Raw genomic sequence first — 22,253 nt, 5'->3', positions numbered from 1 at the left:
TATTATTATTATTATTATTATTATAGTTATTATTATTACTAGTATTAAATATTATTATCAAAATTATTATCTTCATTAAAAACAACTACTATTATAATTATTATTATCAACATAAGTATTATTATTATTATTATAAACATTATCATTTTTATTATTAAATATTATCGTTAGTAGTATTGCTATTATTAAAAATTATTATCATTATTATCATTTTTACAAAAATTAATATTTTTGCTATCATCAAAACTATATTATTATTATTATTATTATTATTATTATTATTATTATTATTATTATTTAAAATCTTATTATGATTATTATCATTTTTACAACTAGTATTACAAAATAATACAATTCTTTATTCATTATCATTATTAAAGTCATTTTATCAAACAAATACTTATATATATATATATATATATATATATATATATATATATATATATATATATATATATATATATATATATATATAAGTATATATATATATATAAGTATATATATATATATAAGTATATATATATATATATATATAAGTATATATATACTTATATATATATATATATATATAAGTATATATATATATATAAGTATATATATATATATATATATATATATATATATATATATATATATATATATATATATATATATATATATATATAACAAGTGAAATAATATATAAAAACTTATTCAATTACAAGTATATGTGTTAATATATATACTTAATATAGGTTCGTGAATCCGAGGTCAACTATGTACTTGTTCAGTGCCATCCTATGCATATTATCGTATCGTATCGTGAGTTTTCATAGCTCCCTTTTTATATATATTTTTGGACTGAGAACACATGCCCAACTTTATAATTGCTTTACGTTTAGACACAAGTATTCAATTATTATTTATGTTGTCTTGCTTTGTCATGCAAATCCTCACCGTAATATCGTTAATTGCTTGGTATAACGCAAATTTAATTATTGTGAATAGATCTATTGAGAGTAACGTCTCTAACCATTTGACCTCTGGTCTTTGGTTACATAATAATGACTCAACGACACTGACAGTACAAGGTGTCACGGGGTAACTTTTGTTTAGTCGACTTATTACAAACTCCAGCAACACTTTCAATTGATATATTTGGTATCAATCAACTTTAAACTTAAATCTTGTGGTCTAATGATATACTGAACTATTGATTTATGATAAACCTATGAACTCACTCAACCTCGTGTTGACTTTTTAAGCATGTTTATTCTCAGGTACTTAAATATTGCTTCCGCTGTATATCTGTTGCTTTGATGATGATTTCTTGCCCTGATTGGAGTCTTCATGCATTACTTACCAATTCATCTAAAAACATTTAATGCTTTAAATACAATGTAATCTATTTATCTTTCACTGCAAAATTCAATAAAACGTCTCATATAGAGTCGTTCTCGTTTATACAACTGTGATTTGATATAATTAGTCACAAATACCCCATGCCCTATTTGGAGGTGTGACAGATTGGTATCAGAGCAGTGTTGTTATAGAGAATCAGGATTGCATATTAAGTGTGCCTTATACAATTAGGTACCTTAGCAATGTAGGACTACAACTTTCCTTGACTATAGTGCCTTTAATTGTTGCCTTTAATTGTTAAATGCTACAATATACCTTAGAAACTATGCTTATTAAATTCTTTAATCTTCCTTAGAATGCCAAGCCAATCTAAGAACTCTGCTCACTCTCCTAAGCACTATCTAATTCCGCTACCACATTTAAATGCGACACCATGATTTATGAAATTCTCAACATTCCTTTGTCATCTATCATGGTTTTGTGTATTACATATGTATTACATGAAATGTTATCCATGATTCTTGAAATCTCTACTATTCATATTCATTACTTTCAAAATCTTTGCTTTCTCGTTATTTTTGATCATTGAATTTTCTTGAAGAGTGGCGTCTACGAAACTCTAGAATGGAAGGGTTTGGATTACCGATTTAAAGGATCCTATAGCTCAAGCCCCTAGACCTGAATAGGCCATTACGAATTGAAAGTCTTTAATCAAAGGATTATCAGATTACATACTTATCATTTTTTTCTCGACGCGTCATACTGCAATTATTGCATAAATGGAGTATAGACAAATCATATCTTATCATATTTATCCCAGTAGACTTTGTCTGACACTTTTTCCTAAATTTCCTTCGTAAATCACAGAAATCTTTTTGCTATATATACTATTCGAGGAGACGAAGATATCATTCAATATTCAACACCCATTTCATATCAAACCCTATTCCAAACACATAATATGGATTCCTCGAACTCCTCGAGCTCCAATGGCAGCGTAACCGGAACAAACAAACCAATCAGCCATCATCTATTCTGGATGAATTGGGGATGGGTTCGTAGTCGACTTAATCAATGGAGACAAGAAGAAGGTGATCCCTTCCATCAACCGAATTCACCACTTGGCGAAGAACCTGAAGCACTTACCGGCAAACCCGTTCGGAACACCATTTTCACCCTCATTTCCAGAACAGCTCGCAACGATTATATATTATCTAGAATTTTAGGTCTTATTCATCCCCTTGTCCGAACCGCCAATCATCCCGGAATAATAGAAGAAGTCAACGAGCTTCGCGCTCGAGTAGTGGCTCTGGAGAATATGGTGCGAAATCTACAAGCATCAACAGCACCAGCAGCATAACCAGCATCGACAACAACAACAGTGCCAGCAACAGCAACACCAGTACCACCAACAGCACCAATACCACTAACAATAATATCTTCATCCCACGCCTCAACAACACACTCGGTATCTCAAACATCAACACCACAACCATCAAGGAATATTAGTAATAATGAGTTAAGATGTATTGACTCATTCTTCCTGAAAAATTATATATGTATACTTTATATATATATGGTTTGGAACAATAATAAATCTGTTCGTACTAAGCTATTACGTGTGAATCTTAACTAGTATGTACTACTTGGTTAATTCATATCACTAATATGCTATGATGTACATCCTTCGTTAATGACTTAACAATCATTAATCACTGCTTCAGCACAATAAACTCCATTTCATAATAAACTAAGTGTATTATTCAAATACATGTTTGATTTTACACTTCTATATTCGATGTACTCGAAATTTTCTAGAAAACATCAATTGTGTCTTGTGAATTTCACAAGAATTTCACGAATACCAACATCATATACCGAGGTATATCAATAACAATGAACGATGAAGTATTGATTCATAACTTCATTAAAGAAATATTCCACGACGATTATGTAATCTCTCAAGTTTTGAAGATTATTTATTCTCGTTCCAACCGCAAATCAAATGAGTTTAATATTATATTAACTCATTAAATATGAAGAATACATATATGAACATATATCTTCATAAAGATTGTAATTAAAAACTCTTTTGTACAAACTGTTAATTGTAAAAATATTTTAACGGGTAGGTAATACCCGATAAATATTTATATCTCACATTAATATGTTACATTGTACATTCTTCAAATCTGATTCAATAGTCAGTAACTATTCTACTTACATCCACAGATATATGTATCTGTTCATCAAAGAACAACCATTTTCTTACAAATACAATTGCATATTCTGATTTGGACATATCAGAATTCAAGTAAAGCTTTAGCAAGTGTTATTTTCCTAAAGATCACTACATTCATGAATTATATTCATTCGTATTCTGTGATGAATGATCACATCAAACCACCGAACTTACCATTCATTACTTTTGAAAATCACCACATTTCTTCGTCAACCGTTAGAACCATCGATGGTTACATGTTACACTTAAACACTTCAAATTCAAAATTCTTGAAAACCCCTCAGAACTATAACCAATGATTCAAATTCGTTAACCTTAAGAATACTGATGAAGCATTAAAAGCTGTAGATGGTCTTGATAGCCAAAAGCTTGATAATAAAGAATTGTGTCTTGGAAAAGCTCAAAAGAAAATCTGATATTGAAAAATGGATTGAGCAAAACATGAAGGAAGTTGTGGATAAATCACAAAGACTAAACCTATACTTAAAGAATCTAGATGATTCGATTTCTGATGGAAATTACAGAAGACATATAATCTCCTTACACATTCTAAATACTTACAGAAGAATTTCTTCATTATCCTTTGATTTTTGAAATTCTAAGATATCATCGTATCTTTCGATATTTCTGAAGATACCTTCATAATTATTCTTGTCCGAGATTATTTATCTCTTCGTGCTGTCTGTATTACATCATAAAAGAAACTGTTTTAGTTTCTATATTCTGTAAAATTCAAGTTTAAATGTTTTGAAGTGGTGTTGAGAATTGAAGCATGGGTTAGTATAATATAATGACGTCGGGCCAACGTGGTTATATTACAGTAAGTCATGCTAAATTTTTAATAGAAGATGATGATTCATAGACTTTATAATCATCATTTGCCATGTTACACGACTATTACATTCTACTTAATCTCTAAACATATCAAGAACATATATTCTTAATAGTTCTATCCTCAGTAATTCTGGTAATTTAGCAAATCAAATCATGATATTACATTCCTTCCTGCTTAGAACATTAGGTTCATTTGAAACTTCATACCTACGAATTCTGGACCATTACTCGCTTTACTTAAAGTCGAAAAGAGAAAACAAGAGCATAGAGCTCCGACATATAAGGGAAAATATAAAGCCCGATAACAACACGGAAATTACAAACCGTGTATATCAATACGTATTGCAACATAAAGACATGGGAGAATTAAAAACATTATAACCCCAAGGGAATAGTAGAAGAAAACAAATTCCTCTGGTAGTAAATGAAAAAGAAGAATGACTGTATATATGGTTAATATAATAACAAGGATCAGAACTGGATTAAGCATTTCCTTAATGTTTTGGAAGTTTGAATTGAGGAAGAAAGTATAGAAGTGGTAAAGATAATGGAACGGAAAAAGCTAATTTATAGCAAAATTCCAGACACAGCAATTGAGGCAATTCACCGCATTTAATCAAAGAAAATCTCAATTTCCTTAATTACCGGAGAATCAAATCTTATAAAGATTTCGAAGATTTCTTTAAATCCCTTGAATTCCGGAAATCAACTTTAGCTATGTCAAAAGTTAAGACGAACATTTAATTTCCTCATTTCATTTTTTGTGATAGCTTCGTTTATACTCTTCCTATAATGGAATTGTTTTATCCATATTATTCAAATGTGATAAAACTCTATTTTTCAACTCATATTTATCATTAAAATATTCTTGTTGTCAACAATGACGATCTCTATCAAATTTCATGACTATAATTTTCATGAACTCCTCTCTGCGACATAAACGCTCAAGGTTTTAAATGAACTCAAAATTATTCATAACACATTTCATATGTACTGAAATGCTTGTATAGCATCATCATCTCTTCTGAGAAAACCTAATCGATGACACTCTTGTTAATCCTTTAGATAACCTCCGCATTAATGATAAGATGCACTCCATAGAAGAACATGTAGAAATTATGGTTCGTATGATTTAAACTCTTGAAACAAAACAATATTCTATCCGTTGGAATTCACGCAAGGCCCCGAGCATACATGGGAACGTGAAAACCAAATAAAACGAAAATATCCTCACCTGTTTACAAACAACGCCGACTGATGGCAACAACTAAATTTCGGGACGAAATTTCTATTAACAGGGGGATACTGTGACAACCCGTAAATTTTCGACTAAATTTAAACCTAACTTCAACTGTTTCCGACGATTCACGAACAACTTGTTATAAAAAGATATGTAAATATATATGTATGTGTATATACATCATTTACAATCATTATTATTATCAGTATTATAATTATTATTATTAATAATTATCTTTATCATTAATATAATTATTAATATATTATTAATATTATTAGTATTAGTATTAGTACTTAACATTTATATTAATATAATGAAATATCATTATTATTAATATCAATATTATTATTACCATTATAAAATAACTTATTAAAATTTTCATTAATATAATTATTATTATTATTAACATTATTATTAAAAATTATTATTATCATTATCATTTATATTATTATTAGTATTTTTATTACTCTTAATAATATTAAAAGTATTATTATTAATATAATTATTATTATTAGTATTATTAATATTAATTATTAATATAAATTAGGTTAGAAATTAGGTAATCAGCTTTTTGATTTTTTATATTATTTTTTTTCTCCTTGATTTGAATAAAGTGTCGATCCACTTTTTATTTTATTTATTTATTTTTATTTTTTTATTATCCTCCTGATTAAATAATCCTGTCGCCATATTTTTTTTTATCAAATCGTGATATATTTTTTATTCCTCTACTGGTTTTGATTTTGTAATTGTCGACCACAATAATTGTAGTGACCCGAACTTTTCCATGTTTATATATATATTAAATGAAATTGTTATTTACATGATTAAGTGTTTTCAACATGTTAAGCAATCAAACTTGTTAAGACTTGATTAATTGAAATAGGTTTCATATAGACAATTGACCACCCAAGTTGACCGGTGATTCACGAACGTTAAAACTTGTAAAAACTATATGATGACATATATATGGTTATATATATAGTTAACATAATATTATGATAAGTAAACATATCATTAAGTATATTAACAATGAACTACATATGTAAAAACAAGACTACTAACTTAATGATTTTGAAACGAGACATATATGTAACGATTATCGTTGTAACGACATTTAATGTATATATATATATATATATATATATATATATATATATATATATATATATATATATATATATATATATATATATATCATATTAAGAGATATTCGTACATCATAATATCATGATAATATAATAATTTAAAATCTTATTTGATATTATAAACATTGGGTTAATAATATTTAACAAGATCGTTAACCTAAAGGTTTCAAAACAACACTTACATGTAACGACTAACGATGACTTAACGACTCAGTTAAAATGTATATACATGTAGTGTTTTAATATGTATTCATACACTTTTGAAAGACTTCAAGACACTTATCAAAATACTTCTACTTAACAAAAATGCTTACAATTACATCCTCGTTCAGTTTCATCAACAATTCTACTCGTATGCACCCGTATTCGTACTCGTACAATACACTGCTTTTAGATGTATGTACTATTAGTATATACACTCCAATGATCAGCTCTTAGCATCCCATGTGAGTCACCTAACACATGTGGGAACCATCATTTGGCAACTAGCATGAAATATCTCATAAAATTACAAAAATATGAGTAATCATTCATGACTTATTTACATGAAAACAAAATTACATATCCTTTATATCTAATCCATACATCAACGACCAAAAACACCTACAAACACTTTCATTCTTCAATTTCCTTCATCTAATTGATCTCTCTCAAGTTCTATCTTCAAGTTCTAAGTGTTCTTCATAAATTCTACAAGTTCTAGTTTCATAAAATCAAGAATACTTCCAAGTTTGCTAGCTTACTTCCAATCTTGTAGAGTGATCATCCAACCTCAAGAAATCTTTCTTATTTACAATAAGATATCTTTCTAATATAAGGTAATACTCATATTCAAACTTTGATTCAATTTCTATAACTATAACAATCTTATTTCGAGTGGAAATCTTACTTGAACTTGTTTTCGTGTCATGATTCTACTTCAAGAACTTTCAAGCCATCCAAGATCCTTTGAAGCTAGATCCATTTGTCTCTTTTCCAGTAGGTTTATCCACAAAACTTGAAGTAGTAATAATGTTCATAACATCATTCGATTCATACATATAAAGCTATCTTATTCGAAGGTTTAAACATGAAATTACTAGAACATAGTTTAGTTAATTCTAAACTTGTTCGCAAACAAAAGTTAATCCTTCTAACTTGACTTTTAAAATCAACTAAACACATGTTCTATATCTATATGATATGCTAACTTAATGATTTAAAACCTGGAAACACGAAAAATACCGTAAAACTAGACATACGCCGTCGTAGTAACACCGCGGGCTGTTTTGGGTTTGATAATTAAAAACTATGATAAACTTTGATTTAAAAGTTGTTATTCTGGGAAAATAATTTTTCTTATGAACATGAAACTATATCCAAAAATCATGGTTAAACTCAAAGTGGAAGTATGTTTTTCAAAATGGTCATCAAGATGTCGTTCTTTCGACTAAAATGACTACCTCTTACAAAAATGACTTGTAACTTATAATTCCGACTATAAACCTATACTTTTTCTGTTTAGATTCATAAAATAGAGTTTAATATGAAACCATTTCAATTTGATTCACTCAAAACGGATTTAAAATGAAGAAGTTATGGGTAAAACAAGATTGGATATTTTTTATTTTTGTAGCTACGGGAAATATTAACAATTCTATATAAATCATATCCTAGCTAACTTATATTGTATTATACATGTATTCTAATATATTATGTAATCTTGGGATACCATAGACACGTATGCAAATGTTTTGACATATCATATCGACCCATGTATATATATTATTTGGAACAACCATAGACACTCTATATGCAGTAATGTTGGAGTTAGCTATACAGGGTTGAGGTTGATTCCAAAAATATATAAACTTTGAGATGTGATCTAGCCTGAGACGTGTATACACTGGGTCGTGGATTGATTCAAGATAATATATATCGATTTATTTATGTACATCTAACTGTGGACAACTAGTTGTAGGTTACTAACGAGGACAGCTGACTTAATAAACATAAAACATCAAAATGTATTAAAAGTGTTGTAAATATATTTTGAACATACTTTGATATATATATATATATATATATATATATATATATATATATATATATATATATATATATATATATATATATATATATAGTCTTACTTCCCGACGAAGTTAAAATCTGTGAAAGTGAGTTGTAGTCCCACTTTTAAAATCTAATATTTTTGAGATGAGAATACATGCAGGTTTTATAAATGATTTACAAAATAGAGACAAGTACGTGAAACTACATTTTATGGTTGAATTATCGAAATCGAATATGCCCCTTTTTATTAAGTCTGGTAATCTAAGAATTAGGGAACAGACACCCTAATTGACGCGAATCCTAAAGATAGATCTATTGGGCCTAACAAACCCCATCCAAAGTACCGGATGCTTTATTACTTCAAAATTTATATCATATCCGAAGGGTGTCCCGGAATGATGGGGATATTCTTATATATGCATCTTGTTAATGTCGGTTACCAGGTGTTCACCATATGAATGATATTTATCTCTATGTATGGGATGTATATTGAAATATGAAATCTTGTGGTCTATTATTACGATTTGATATATATAGGTTAAACCTATAACTCACCAACATTTTTTGTTGACGTTTTAAGCATGTTTATTCTCAGGTGATTATTAAGAGCTTCCGCTGTCGCATACTTAAATAAGGACAAGATTTGGAGTCCATGCTTGTATGATATTGTGTAAAAACTGCATTCAAGAAACTTATTTCGTTGTAACATATTTGTATTGTAAACCATTATGTAATAGTCGTGTGTAAACAGGATATTTTAGATTATCATTATTTGATAATATATGTAAAGCTTTTTAAACCTTTATTGATGAAATAAAGGTTATGGTTTGTTTTAAAATGAATGCAGTCTTTGAAAAACATCTCATATAGAGGTCAAAACCTCACAACAAAATAAATTAATATGGAACGTTTTTAATCAATAAGAACGGGACATTTCAGCATAACCCTCCACCTCCGTCCCTATATGGCTATTAAGATCTCCACCAATAAGTAATCGATGGTCCGGTGGGCACATCCTCACAACCTCGTCTAACAAATCCCAGAAAAGTCTCTTTTCGGCTTCTCCAAGGCCCGCTTGGGGTGCGTAAGCACTAATGACCGTGTAGGTCACCTCCTGGATTACTAATCTAACGGACATAATCCTATCGCTCCGTCTACTCACATCTACCACATTCTCGTTATAAGGTGGGCCTATAATGATTCCTACCCCGTTTCTAGCTACTCTCGATCCCGAGAACCATAACTTGTAGTCCTTGATCTTAGCTGCCCTGTGACCCTTCCATCTAGTCTCTTGGACACACAATATGTCCACTTTACATTTACGTAAAGTCTCAACAAGTTCATACCGTTTGCCAGTCAAAGTTCCCACATTCCAACTCCCCACTCTAATCCTAACCGGCTTTGCTAACCTATTGCCGCATTTAAGCCCTGTAAACCTACCCTCCCCAAAGCTAAAAGGACAAGACCTCAAGTAACCATGAGAACTTCTAATGTCTATCTTAACCTATGCAGCAAGATCGATAAAAACAGAAATAAGAATGTAAATCGACAGAGTTAATCTAAAAGAAATACACCAAAAACGACAAGCTAAGTATATAAAATAGAATTCAGAAGTTTCGTAGCCAAATCAAGCTTATAAAAGGGTCGAACTTTACTCGGGTCAACGTTATAATAATCTACTAATAATAATAATAATATAACAGTAGCAATAATACTTTCACTAATAATAATAATAATAATAATTAATACAAGTAATAATAGACTAATAGTAAAACAGTATCAATCAATGTTATCAATATCAATAAGGAAGTAAATGGGGGGCAAGTAGCAGCGTAGAAATACAGATATATATGTACTAAAATAAGTAGCTTATCCAACAAGCAAGTTCCAGGAATTAAGCAATTAAATCACACCCAGATGAGCCGATCACTTATTACTACCTTAGCTTAAATATATTGGTGAATAAGCTTTAAAAATGAGCAGAGGTTATGTATTCAGATCCAAATAACAGGTAAAAGTAAGAGAAAAGTGTGAGATGTAACCGGCTGACGAGTTTGAGAATTTCCGGCAGCGTGGCAGGCTGTCGTAAAACAGTCATGATCCGGGTAACCTGCACCAAAGAGAGTGGTGTGTGGAGACGAAAATCGGTGGCTGTGATGAAGCACACACCGGAACCTTACCGGAAAACGTTGAAAAAAAAAGTCGGGATCAAACACCAAGACCTGCTGGAAAGTTTCCCAGCGCGTGGGTGGTCAGTTTCCGACGAAAGTAGGTGTGTTAGGTTCGTAGAAGCAAAATGCTGATTATGGAGATGGTGGTGATTGCTACTTCACAATATACTAAATGGGAAATTAAGATCAAAAGATTTGGTTTGCTTTTTGGTGAGAGAGCCGTTTGTAACAAAAGAAGCAAAAAAAGTACAATTATTATCCAATTACAATAGTTTATTAAATAAATACTCCGTACTAAATTGTACATTTCAATAAACTATCAAAATTGAATAATTTTTATTGGCGGGCATTTAATTCGGGTCGAAAGAACTATTATATTATTGTTAAAATTATATATTGCTAAATATTTATTAAATTGGTTGGTAATGAGAAATAAGTATCCATTATGTGTATGAAAGTTATTGAGACTTTTTACTAGATTTAGGGTGCGTTTGATAAAACTGAATGATTTAGCACTGAATGGTTCATAATCTGAATGATTCAAAGTCTATGAATAAAGTTTGTTCTGGATGAAAATAAGCTGTTTGATAATCATTTAGAATGAACGATATAAATCGAGTAAAATTACCTTATCAAAGTGTAACATGAATAAAATATTCAATATACTTGTTAGTTAAGTGTTTAGGATAGGATTTGAGGAGAAAATTATCGAAAATTTAGGCTCTTAATGGTTAAGAGAGTGTTTCATCTATGAATAGTTCAGCACTAAATTCTAAACCATTCAGCACCATATGTCATTCAGAGGTCAGAAACAAACGCACTGAATGCTTGATATTGCTTTAAACATACATATATTTCGACGCAATATCATTTATATTTCATAGGCTTTTACCATTTACGAAGACATTCAAATGCATAATTCACGAGAAAAACAACAAAAGTAAACACGAGCTTGAAGTTTGAAGAAACGACGATAAACGACGGATTTAAACCAAATATATATCGAGATAACGTTACTCGAATGCAAGTTAAAGATGACCGAAGAAAAAAAGAGTTCAAATGAAAGTTCCAAATCAATATACGTCAACATGGGATCAACAAAGAACAAACGTAAAAATAAAAATAAGAAAAGTTTTGTTTCAACTTACGCGAATCGCGTATACAGCCACGCGAAACGCGTAATCTTGTTGCTCCTACGCGGAACGTGTGATCCTCTACGCGGAATACGTAATCTCGAGACCAGATCCAGATTCAAGTTCACATGGGACGGTTGCTTTTGGGTTTAATATTACAACTTTACACTTCTTTTTCAGCTTTACAGAATTAAAAGAGGTGTATACTCAAGTTCACCTACTACTTCAAGAATTATGTTAAATACGAAGTACATTTATCAGTTGGACAGATAGAAAAATACAGAAAGAGAGTAGAGTAGAGAGAGAGATATCAAGTCCAATTAATTTTACTAGTATCTTTATACTCCGTATAATTTAAGTCCAGTTCCAATTAATTTTCAAGTTCAATTTTTAGGATAGTTTCAATATTAAGGGTGTATTGTTCGTGATTAAGGGTATTATTGTTCGAGTGCAAAGGGTGTTGTTATTGTAATTTTCTACCATTTGAAGTTAATGAAAGTGAAGATTTTCGTAAGTTTATCCCATTAAAATTATCGTTATCAATTTTTATCGTTATTATTATGTTTGTATATTTATATTTTTATATTTACCCTAGTATAATGAGTAACTAAATTTCCCTAGTGTTTGCTTAGATGTAGAGCCTCTAGTGAAATGGATTGTTATCATTTGTAAAAAATTAAAATGAACTTAAGTATTTTTAACATTGTGCCGAATTAAAAGAACCATTATTATGTACTTAGATATTTAACCCTTGTTACTTAATTTATTAGATTCAAATAACGAAAGTTATTTTTATTTATATAAATTAAGCTTCAACATTAAAAATGATTTAGACGAACTTATGAATAATTTATTAACACTAAATTAGAAATAAAGTTTGGTGGTTTGGGTAATATCACTAGCTATATAAAAGTGAAATTGTAAAAAGGGAAACCGTTATGATTTGGGTTTTGGCGAAAGTCAAAACTGGGTTAGGTCTCAATTTAAATACTTGGGGAATAGTAACTATCCAAATAAGATCAAATGAAAATTAGACTTAATTTAGCTAGTTGAAACTTTATTTATTCGAAAGAAAAATATAAGGTTTTATACTAAACATTTTAATAGAGCTTAAACTTAAAACAATCCATGGATCTAGAGGTGACATATTTAAGTAAACACTCACATTTATATATTGCAATTTATTATTATTATTATTTATTTACGTATTATTATACAGATTAAATAAAAATATTAACTCAAATATACTTCAGTTTAAACGCGCTGTTTTGTCACATTGAATATAACCTACGCGTACCGTGTACACTTTCACACGAACCTCGTAACTTCAAAAATATACGTGGAACGTGTATATACGTACGCGAAACGCGTACGTGTAACACCAGTACTGCTACGGATTTATTTAAATTTCAAGGTTTTAATTAAAATCTTTATAATTAATTTTAAGTGTTTAATTATAATTAGTAAAATTATTATAATTCCCTTTAGAGCATCTTTAATTTAATTAAAACTTATTATTTATTTAATTTAAGTAAATTTGTATTTTATTTTATTTGTTAAAACAGATTCCAAATCAATTAGTTTTATTACAAGTTATTGTATTATTAATTACCATTTAGAAATAAAAATTGTTTTAATCAAAAATAGTATAGTTTCAATTAAGTTCACTTTTAAGTTAATAATTATAAATCATGTAATCGTGTAATTTTTAAAGTAGTTTAATTAATTTAAGATTTAGTTATATTTTAGTATTATTTTTCTAAATATAAATTCCTAATCTAAAACCCCCTTTAAATCAGTTTAATTTCAAAGACTATTAAAAACCATTAAAACACTTCATCTCCCTGTGGAACGAATCAGATTTATCTATAAAACTAAACTACGCGGATAGGACTAGTTGCCTATATATGTGTGAAATCAACATGAATTCATTAAAACACCATATATACAATAAATCAATTCGTGTAACAAAATAACTCAAATCCGTTCATAAATAAAGGTATAGTTTCACCACATCAACTTTTTGGCGCAGCTGCCGGGGAGTTGGCAGTTAAATAAATAGATAATTTTTCTGATTCGTAGTAGTAGTTGGATTTGTACGTGGACTGGGTTTTTGGAGCCAAAAAGTACTCAATTATATTGGGACCAAACGAATCCTGCCCCTCTGCTTCATCTTTTGGCTATTCGAAACGTGAGCAAATACAGAAGGAAAATCTGTTTGTTTAAAGGTTTTTATCATTGTTTTTATGTTATTCGATCCTTTTGAAGGAATTCAATTCTTAGAAAAGCTTTTGGTGTTGTGATTTCATAATAGAAATTAATGCATGAATTTACGTTCTTCCAACACTGAATTAACTCCCTCATATTCTGAACCCGAAAGAGAATTTCACGAACGCTTAAGAGCTCAAGAAGTAGAATCTCTTGCTGAGGATTTAGAATCACTTTCATTGGATTCTAACTCTGAATCAGTTATTCAACCAATCATAGAGCCAGTTATTAAAGAAAAAGAAGAAGAAGAAGAGATGACTGCTACAAATCAAACGACGGAAGCATTAATGAAAGCGACAAGAACAGGTCAAGGCCCTACAATTATTCAACCTACGATGACTGACGGCTTTGAAATAAAGGGTCAATTTCTTCACATGGTGATTAATACATGCCAATTCGGTGGAGCTCCAAATGAGGATGCTAACGAGCATCTTCGTAAGTTTGTAAGCATTTGCAAGCTATTCAAAATCAAAGATGTATCCGATGAAGTCACATGTTTAAAAATCTTTCCATGGTCACTAAAGGATGATGCAAGAGATTGGCTAGACTCATTACCGGAAGGTTATATTGAAGATTGGAATGACATGATGGACAAGTTTTTGTCAGAATTCTTCCCTGCTTCAAAAGCAGCAAAATTGCAAAGTGATATAAATCACTTCAAGCAAAAGTCTAACGAGACTCTTTATGAAGCTTGGACCCGATTCAATAAAATGCTTAGTGAAAGGACCCGTTCATATACATTATAAACGATTCACAATAGTTGATTACATCGCGAGGTATTTGACCTCTATATGATATATTTTACAAACATTGCATTCGTTTTTAAAAGACAAACTTTCTTTACAACGAAAGTTGACGGCATGCACACCATTTCATAATGCATCCAACTATAATTGGCTAAATAATAATCTTGATGAACTCAATGACTCGAATGCAACGTCTTTCAAAATATGCCATGAATGACTCCAAGTAATATCCTTAAAATGAGTTAATGCACAGTGAAAGATTTCTTTAATACCTGAGAATAAACATGCTTTAAAGTGTCAACCAAAAGGTTGGTGAGTTCATAGGTTTATCATAACAATCATTTCAATATATTAATAGACCACAAGATTTCCGTTTATAAATATATGTACACTCGCAAGTGTATAAAAGTATTCTATAAGTTGTAGGCACCCGGTAACAAGCCTTAACGTTCATGTTTTACCCTCTGAAGTACACCAGATCAGGTGTGTTTAAAATAACCTCGAAGTACTAAAGCATCCCATAGTCAGGATAGGGTTTGTCAGGCCCAATAGATCTATCTTTAGGATTCGCGCCTACCGTACATAGACAAGTAGTTTAATGTTACCAAGCTAAGGGTATATTTCTGGTTTAAACCCACATAGAATTAGTTTTAATACTTGTGCCTATTTCTTAAAACATTTATAAAACAGCGCATGTATTCTCAACCCAAAAATATATATTGCAAAAGCAATTAAAAAGGGAGCAAATGTGTAGTGATCTGAACTTTTCCATGTTTATATATATTAATTGAGATTGATATTTACATGATTAAATGTTTCCAACATGTTAAGCAATCAAACTTGTTAAGACTTGATTAATTGAAATATGTTTCATATAGACAATTGACCACCCAAGTTGACCGGCGATTCACGAACGTTAAAACTTGTAAAAATGACATGAAGATATATATATGGATATACATATGGTTAGCATGAGATTATGATAAGTAAGTATCTCCATAAGTATATTAACAATGAGTTATATACATATAAACAAGACTACTAACTTAAGGATTTCGAAACGAGACATATATGTAACGATTATCGTTGTAACGACATTTAAATGTATATATATCATATTAAGATATATTAATATATCATAATATCATGATAATATAACAATTTAACATCTCATTAGATATAATAAACAATGGGTTAACAACATTAATTGAGATCGTTAACTTAAAGGTTTCAAAACAACACTTACATGTAACGACTAACGATGACTTAACGACTCAGTTAAAATGTATATACATGTAGTGTATTTAGATGTATTAAAATACTTTTGGAAGACTTCAAGACATATATTAAAACACTCATACTTAACGAAAATGGTTACAGTTACTTTTCCATTCTTTTCTTTCATCAAGAATTCTAGTCGTATTCTTACCCGTATTACACACAGCTTCAAAACGTACTTACTATGAGTATATAACAATAGGAACTAGCATGGGATTCCACTCTTGATTATGTCATGTATGACTAATCAATTTTAACTTCTACCATGAGCTAGTCAACTAACTAGAACTCCTTTTAACCCCACTCACCACTCACCAATTACCACTCATCATTCACTCCATTTCACTTCCAATTCTCTTTCTAATTCTCTCTCAACACACACACACTATTATGAACGTATTTTTCCAGTAGTTAATCATCATCTTCATCAAAAATCACTTCAAGAATCAAGCTATAATCATCATAGGAAGAACACTTCAAGAACACTTCAAAAAAATCCCTTCAAGTTTACTAATTTACTTCCAAGCTTTCTAATCCATTCCAAGTAATCATCTAAGATCAAGAAACCTTTATTATATACAGTAGGTTATCTTTATTATTCAAGGTAATATTCATATTCAAACTTTGATTCAATTTCTATAACTATAAACTATCTTAATTCGAGTAAAAATCTTACTTGAACTTGTTTTTGTGTCATGATCCTACTTCAAGAACTTTCAAGCCATCCAAGATCCTTTGAAGCTAGATCATTTCTTTTCACTTCCAGTAGGTTTACCTACTAAACTTGAGGTAGTATTGATGTTCATAACATCATTCGATTCATATATATAAAACTATCTTATTCGAAGGTTTAAACTCGTAATCATTAGAACATAGTTTAGTTAATTCTAAACTTGTTCGCAAACAAAAGTTAATCCTTCTAACTTGACTTTTAAAATTAACTACACACATGTTGTATATCTATATGATATGCTAACTTAATGATTTAAAACCTGGAAACACGAAAAACACCGTAAAACCGGATTTACGCCGTCGTAGTAACACCGCGGGCTGTTTTGGGTTAGTTAATTAAAAACTATGATAAACTTTGATTTAAAAGTTGTTATTCTGAGAAAATGATTTTTATTATGAACATGAAACTATATCCAAAAATTATGGTTAAACTCAAAGTGGAAGTATGTTTTCTAAAATGGTCATCTAGACGTCGTTCTTTCGACTGAAATGACTACCTTTACAAAAATGACTAGTAACTTATTTTTCCGACTATAAACCTATACTTTTCTGTTTAGATTCATAAAATAGAGTTCAATATGAAACCATAGCAATTTGATTCACTCAAAACGGATTTAAAATGAAGAAGTTATGGGTAAAACAAGATTGGATAATTTTTCTCATTTTAGCTACGTGAAAATTGGTAACAAATCTATTCCAACCATAACTTAATCAACTTGTATTGTATATTATGTAATCTTGAGATACCATAGACACGTATACAATGTTTCGACCTATCATGTCGACACATCTATATATATTTCGGAACAACCATAGACACTCTATATGTGAATGTTGGAGTTAGCTATACAGGGTTGAGGTTGATTCCAAAATATATATAGTTTGAGTTGTGATCAATACTGAGATACGTATACACTGGGTCGTGGATTGATTCAAGATAATATTTATCGATTTATTTCTGTACATCTAACTGTGGACAACTAGTTGTAGGTTACTAACGAGGACAGCTGACTTAATAAACTTAAAACATCAAAATATATTAAAAGTGTTGTAAATATATTTTAAACATACTTTGATATATATGTATATATTGTTATAGGTTCGTGAATCAACCAGTGGCCAAGTCTTACTTCCCGACGAAGTAAAAATCTGTGAAAGTGAGTTATAGTCTCACTTTTAAAATCTAATATTTTTGGGATGAGAATACATGCAGGTTTTATAAATGATTTACAAAATAGACACAAGTACGTGAAACTACATTCTATGGTTGAATTATCGAAAATCGAATATGCCCCTTTTTATTAAGTCTGGTAATCTAAGAATTAGGGAACAGACACCCTAATTGACGCGAATCCTAAAGATAGATCTATTGGGCCTAACAAACCCCATCCAAAGTACCGGATGCTTTAGTACTTCGAAATTTATATCATATCCGAAGGGTGTCCCGGAATGATGGGGATATTCTTATATATATGCATCTCGTTAATGTCAGTTACCAGGTGTTCACCATATGAATGATTTTTATCTCTATGTATGGGATGTGTATTGAAATATGAAATCTTGTGGTCTATTGTTACGATTTGATATATATAGGTTAAACCTATAACTCACCAACATTTTTGTTGACGTTTAAAGCATGTTTATTCTCAGGTGAATACTAAGAGCTTCCGCTGTTGCATACTAAAATAATGACAAGACTTGGAGTCCATGTTTGTATGATATTGTGTAAAAACTGCATTCAAGAAACTGATTTCGATGTAACATATTTGTATTGTAAACCATTATGTAATGGTCGTGTGTAAACAGGATATTTTAGATTATCATTATTTGATAATCTACGTAAAGCTTTTTAAACCTTTATTTATGAAATAAAGGTTATGGTTTGTTTTAAAAATGAATGCAGTCTTTGAAAAACGTCTCATATAGAGGTCAAAACCTCGCAACGAAATCAAGTAATATGGAACGTTTTTAATCAATAAGAACGGGACATTTCAGTTGGTATCCGAGCGTTGGTCTTAGAGAACCAGAAAATTTGCATTAGTGTGTCTTATCGAGTTTGTTAGAATGCATTAGTGAGTCTGGACTTCGACCGTGTTTTCTTTAAAAATGATTGCTTAACATTTTTGTTGGAAACTATATATTTTTAACATATGAATATTATGTGATATATTAATCTCTTAACGTGTTTGATATTATGTGATAGATGTCTACCTCTAGAACAAGTCCCATTGACTCACCTAATAATAATGAAGAGTCAAATGTAAATTGGAATGATTCGTGGACTGATTCACAAGTTCCCGAAGAGGAACCGGAAGAAGAGTCGGAACCGGAAGAAGAATCGGAACCGGAAGAAGAATCGGAACCGGAAGAAGAATCGGAACCGGAAGAAGAAATAGAACCGGTGGGGGAAATAATAAAACGGTTAAGTAAAAGAGAATCCTCAACCAACCGACCAAGGTTAATTATGGTCAATGGTGTTTCCGCCAAGGAAGCAAAATATTGGGAGGATTACCAATTCTCCGATGAATCGGATTCCGACGAGAATTCCGATGATGTTATAGAAATTACCCCAACTGAATTTAAAAAGGCAAAAGAAAATAATAATGGAAAGGGCATAAAAATAGAGAAATCTAATTCCAACCCCGATGAACTTTATATGTATCGTCAACCCCCGAAGTCCTTAAGTTGTAACAATGACCCGGGAACCTCTAAACCACCAGGTTTTTCTAAACCAATGTGGACAACGACAGCTCGTATTAGGGGAACATCATATATCCCTAGAAAATTGGCAAAACAAACCAAAACTGAACAAGAAGAAATGAGCGAGTCGGAATAAGATAGTTGTATTTGTGTGGTGTAATATATGTAATATAGTGTGCTTATGCTTTATGATATATGTAAAAATTGCTTGTATTAATAAGTATTTTTTTATGAATCTAACTCTTGTCTATTTTACAGTATAAAAACACAAAATGGATAGACAACCCAATATTTTAAGAGACCTATCCGGAGACATGATTGATGAAATCTTGTCTAGAGTCGGTCAGAATTCCTTGGCACAACTATTTAAGGCGAGATCAGTTTGTAAGACATTCGAAGAACGTTCCAAGAATGCCTTGGTTTATAAAAGGCTTTCATTCGAAAGATGGGGGATATCACATTGGGAAATCCATAAGTTACGATGTGTTTACTTTGACGCATATATTGCTGGGAACCCAAATGCTATTTTACGCAACGGGTTAAGAAATTATTTTGACTCAGTATATCCGAATATAGGACTTCGTGATTTAGAAAAAGCGGCTAACATGCAACATAAAGAAGCATGTTATGCTTACGGGTTAGTAATGTTCGGTTCTCACCAAAGTGAGAACAAGAACATCGGGCTACAACTATTAAACAAAACGTTCCCACAAGTGACGGAGTCGGTAATTGGGGTAAGAAATGAGGTTTTTAGGTTATTACGAGACTGTTGGTCATTACGTAACCCTCGTCCCTTTGACGACGTTACAACACGCTGTCTTATCAACGGCCATAACGGTTATGTTCCACAAGACCAAGGATAGGAAGTAGTCCTAGTAAAACCAGAATGCATGACTTGTTTCTGGACGTATGAATTACGTGTCTTTATTGCCTTTGCTGAACGACTTGTGTACTAGCTAGAATTATCTTCACAACTATCTTGTATCAAAGTTATTGTGTGCTATATTTCATTCTTTATGTAAAATAAGCGGTATTGTAAGTTTGTAAAATATTGTATAAAAGTTTGAACGCGAAATATTATTACAATCAGTTTTTCATATAGAATTGTAGTAGTTGAATTGTATATTAGCTAGTAAGTATGAACTTAACGGGTAGGTACTACCCGAATTTAAACTTATAAAACGCTAATATGAAGAAAAAGCTTTTATAAATGAGTTCATATTATGCTACGAAATACTATTAACTACTCTTAATATTCTGTATGATTAGCTTGTTCCATTTGACTATTTTGAAGGAAATGGCACCGACTACTCGATACACCGTGAATATGAATGAAGAGGAATTCCGTACTTTTCTAGCTTCAAACATAACCGCAGTACAGGCTGCGCTGCATACCAACAATAACCTTGGATCTGGCAGTACAGAAAATCGTGTAGGATGCACCTACAAAGAATTCACTGCCTGCAAACCTTTGGAATTTGATGGAACCGAAGGACCGATTGGATTGAAACGGTGGACCGAGAAGGTCGAATCGGTGTTTGCCATAAGTAAGTGTACTGAAGAGGACAAAGTGAAGTACGCTACGCATACCTTCACAGGTTCTGCGTTAACATGGTGGAATACCTATCTAGAGCAAGTGGGACAAGATGATGCGTACGCACTACCGTGGTCAGCATTCAAGCACTTGATGAACGAGAAGTACCGTCCCAGAACCGAGGTCAATAAGCTCAAGACAGAACTTAGAGGGTTACGAACCCAAGGATTTGATATTACCACGTACGAAAGACGATTCACAGAATTGTGCCTATTGTGTCCGGGAGCATTCGAAGATGAGGAAGAGAAGATCGACGCGTTTGTGAAAGGATTACCAGAAAGAATCCAAGAAGATATAAGTTCACACGAGCCCGCCTCCATACAACAGGCATGTAGAATGGCTCATAAACTAGTGAACCAGATTGAAGAAAGAATTAAAGAACAGACTGCTGAAGAGGCCAATGTGAAGCAAGTCAAAAGAAAGTGGGAGAAAAACGGTGATAAGAATCACCAATACAACAACAACAGCAGCAATTACAACAATAATCGCAACAATTATCCCAACAATCGCAACATCAATCGCAACTACAACAAACGGCCCAACAACAACAACAACAACAACAACAACAGCAACTACAATAATCATCCCAACAACAATAATAACCGCAACAACAACAACAATCAGAAGCAGCTATGCCAAAGGTGTGAAAAGTATCACTCGGGGTTCTGCACCAAATTTTGCAACAAGTGTAAAAGAAATGGTCATAGCGCGGCGAAGTGTGAGGTCTACGGACCAGGGGTTAATAGAACGAAAGGAACAAATGGTGTCGGAACG

The 22,253-nt window shown here is 31.1% G+C and overlaps 1 protein-coding gene across 1 annotated transcript; it reads right to left on the bottom strand.

Annotated features, from left to right (window-relative positions):
- Positions 1–2,098: 2,098 nt before the first annotated feature.
- LOC139849072 (uncharacterized) lies at positions 2,099–10,955 on the bottom strand. The gene is made up of 4 exons (XM_071838747.1): positions 10,908–10,955; positions 9,785–10,361; positions 2,691–2,813; positions 2,099–2,103 (listed from the first exon to the last, which is right to left on the bottom strand). Exons 1-4 carry the CDS (start codon positions 10,953–10,955, stop codon positions 2,099–2,101), a joined length of 753 nt encoding a protein of 250 aa, XP_071694848.1.
- Positions 10,956–22,253: the final 11,298 nt, after the last annotated feature.

The sequence above is a fragment of the Rutidosis leptorrhynchoides genome, chromosome 1, assembly GCF_046630445.1.
Source record: "Rutidosis leptorrhynchoides isolate AG116_Rl617_1_P2 chromosome 1, CSIRO_AGI_Rlap_v1, whole genome shotgun sequence".
Classification (NCBI taxonomy): Eukaryota; Viridiplantae; Streptophyta; class Magnoliopsida; order Asterales; family Asteraceae; genus Rutidosis; species Rutidosis leptorrhynchoides.
This window is presented reverse-complemented; position numbering and strand designations above follow the sequence as displayed.

What these genes read in the sequence shown, in the direction of transcription:
- LOC139849072 (XM_071838747.1), bottom strand. Translation starts at nt 10,955, where the DNA reads ATGACTGTTTTACGACAGCCTGCCACGCTGCCGGAAATTCTCAAACTC. An exon ending in TGCCGGAAATTCTCAAACTC is followed by an intron (nt 10,362 to 10,907) that starts GTCAGCCGGTTA and finishes CTTGCTGCATAG; the next exon opens with GTTAAGATAGACATTAGAAG. An exon ending in GGGTTATGCTGAAATGTCCC is followed by an intron (nt 2,814 to 9,784) that starts GTTCTTATTGAT and finishes TTGATGTTTGAG; the next exon opens with ATACCGAGTGTGTTGTTGAG.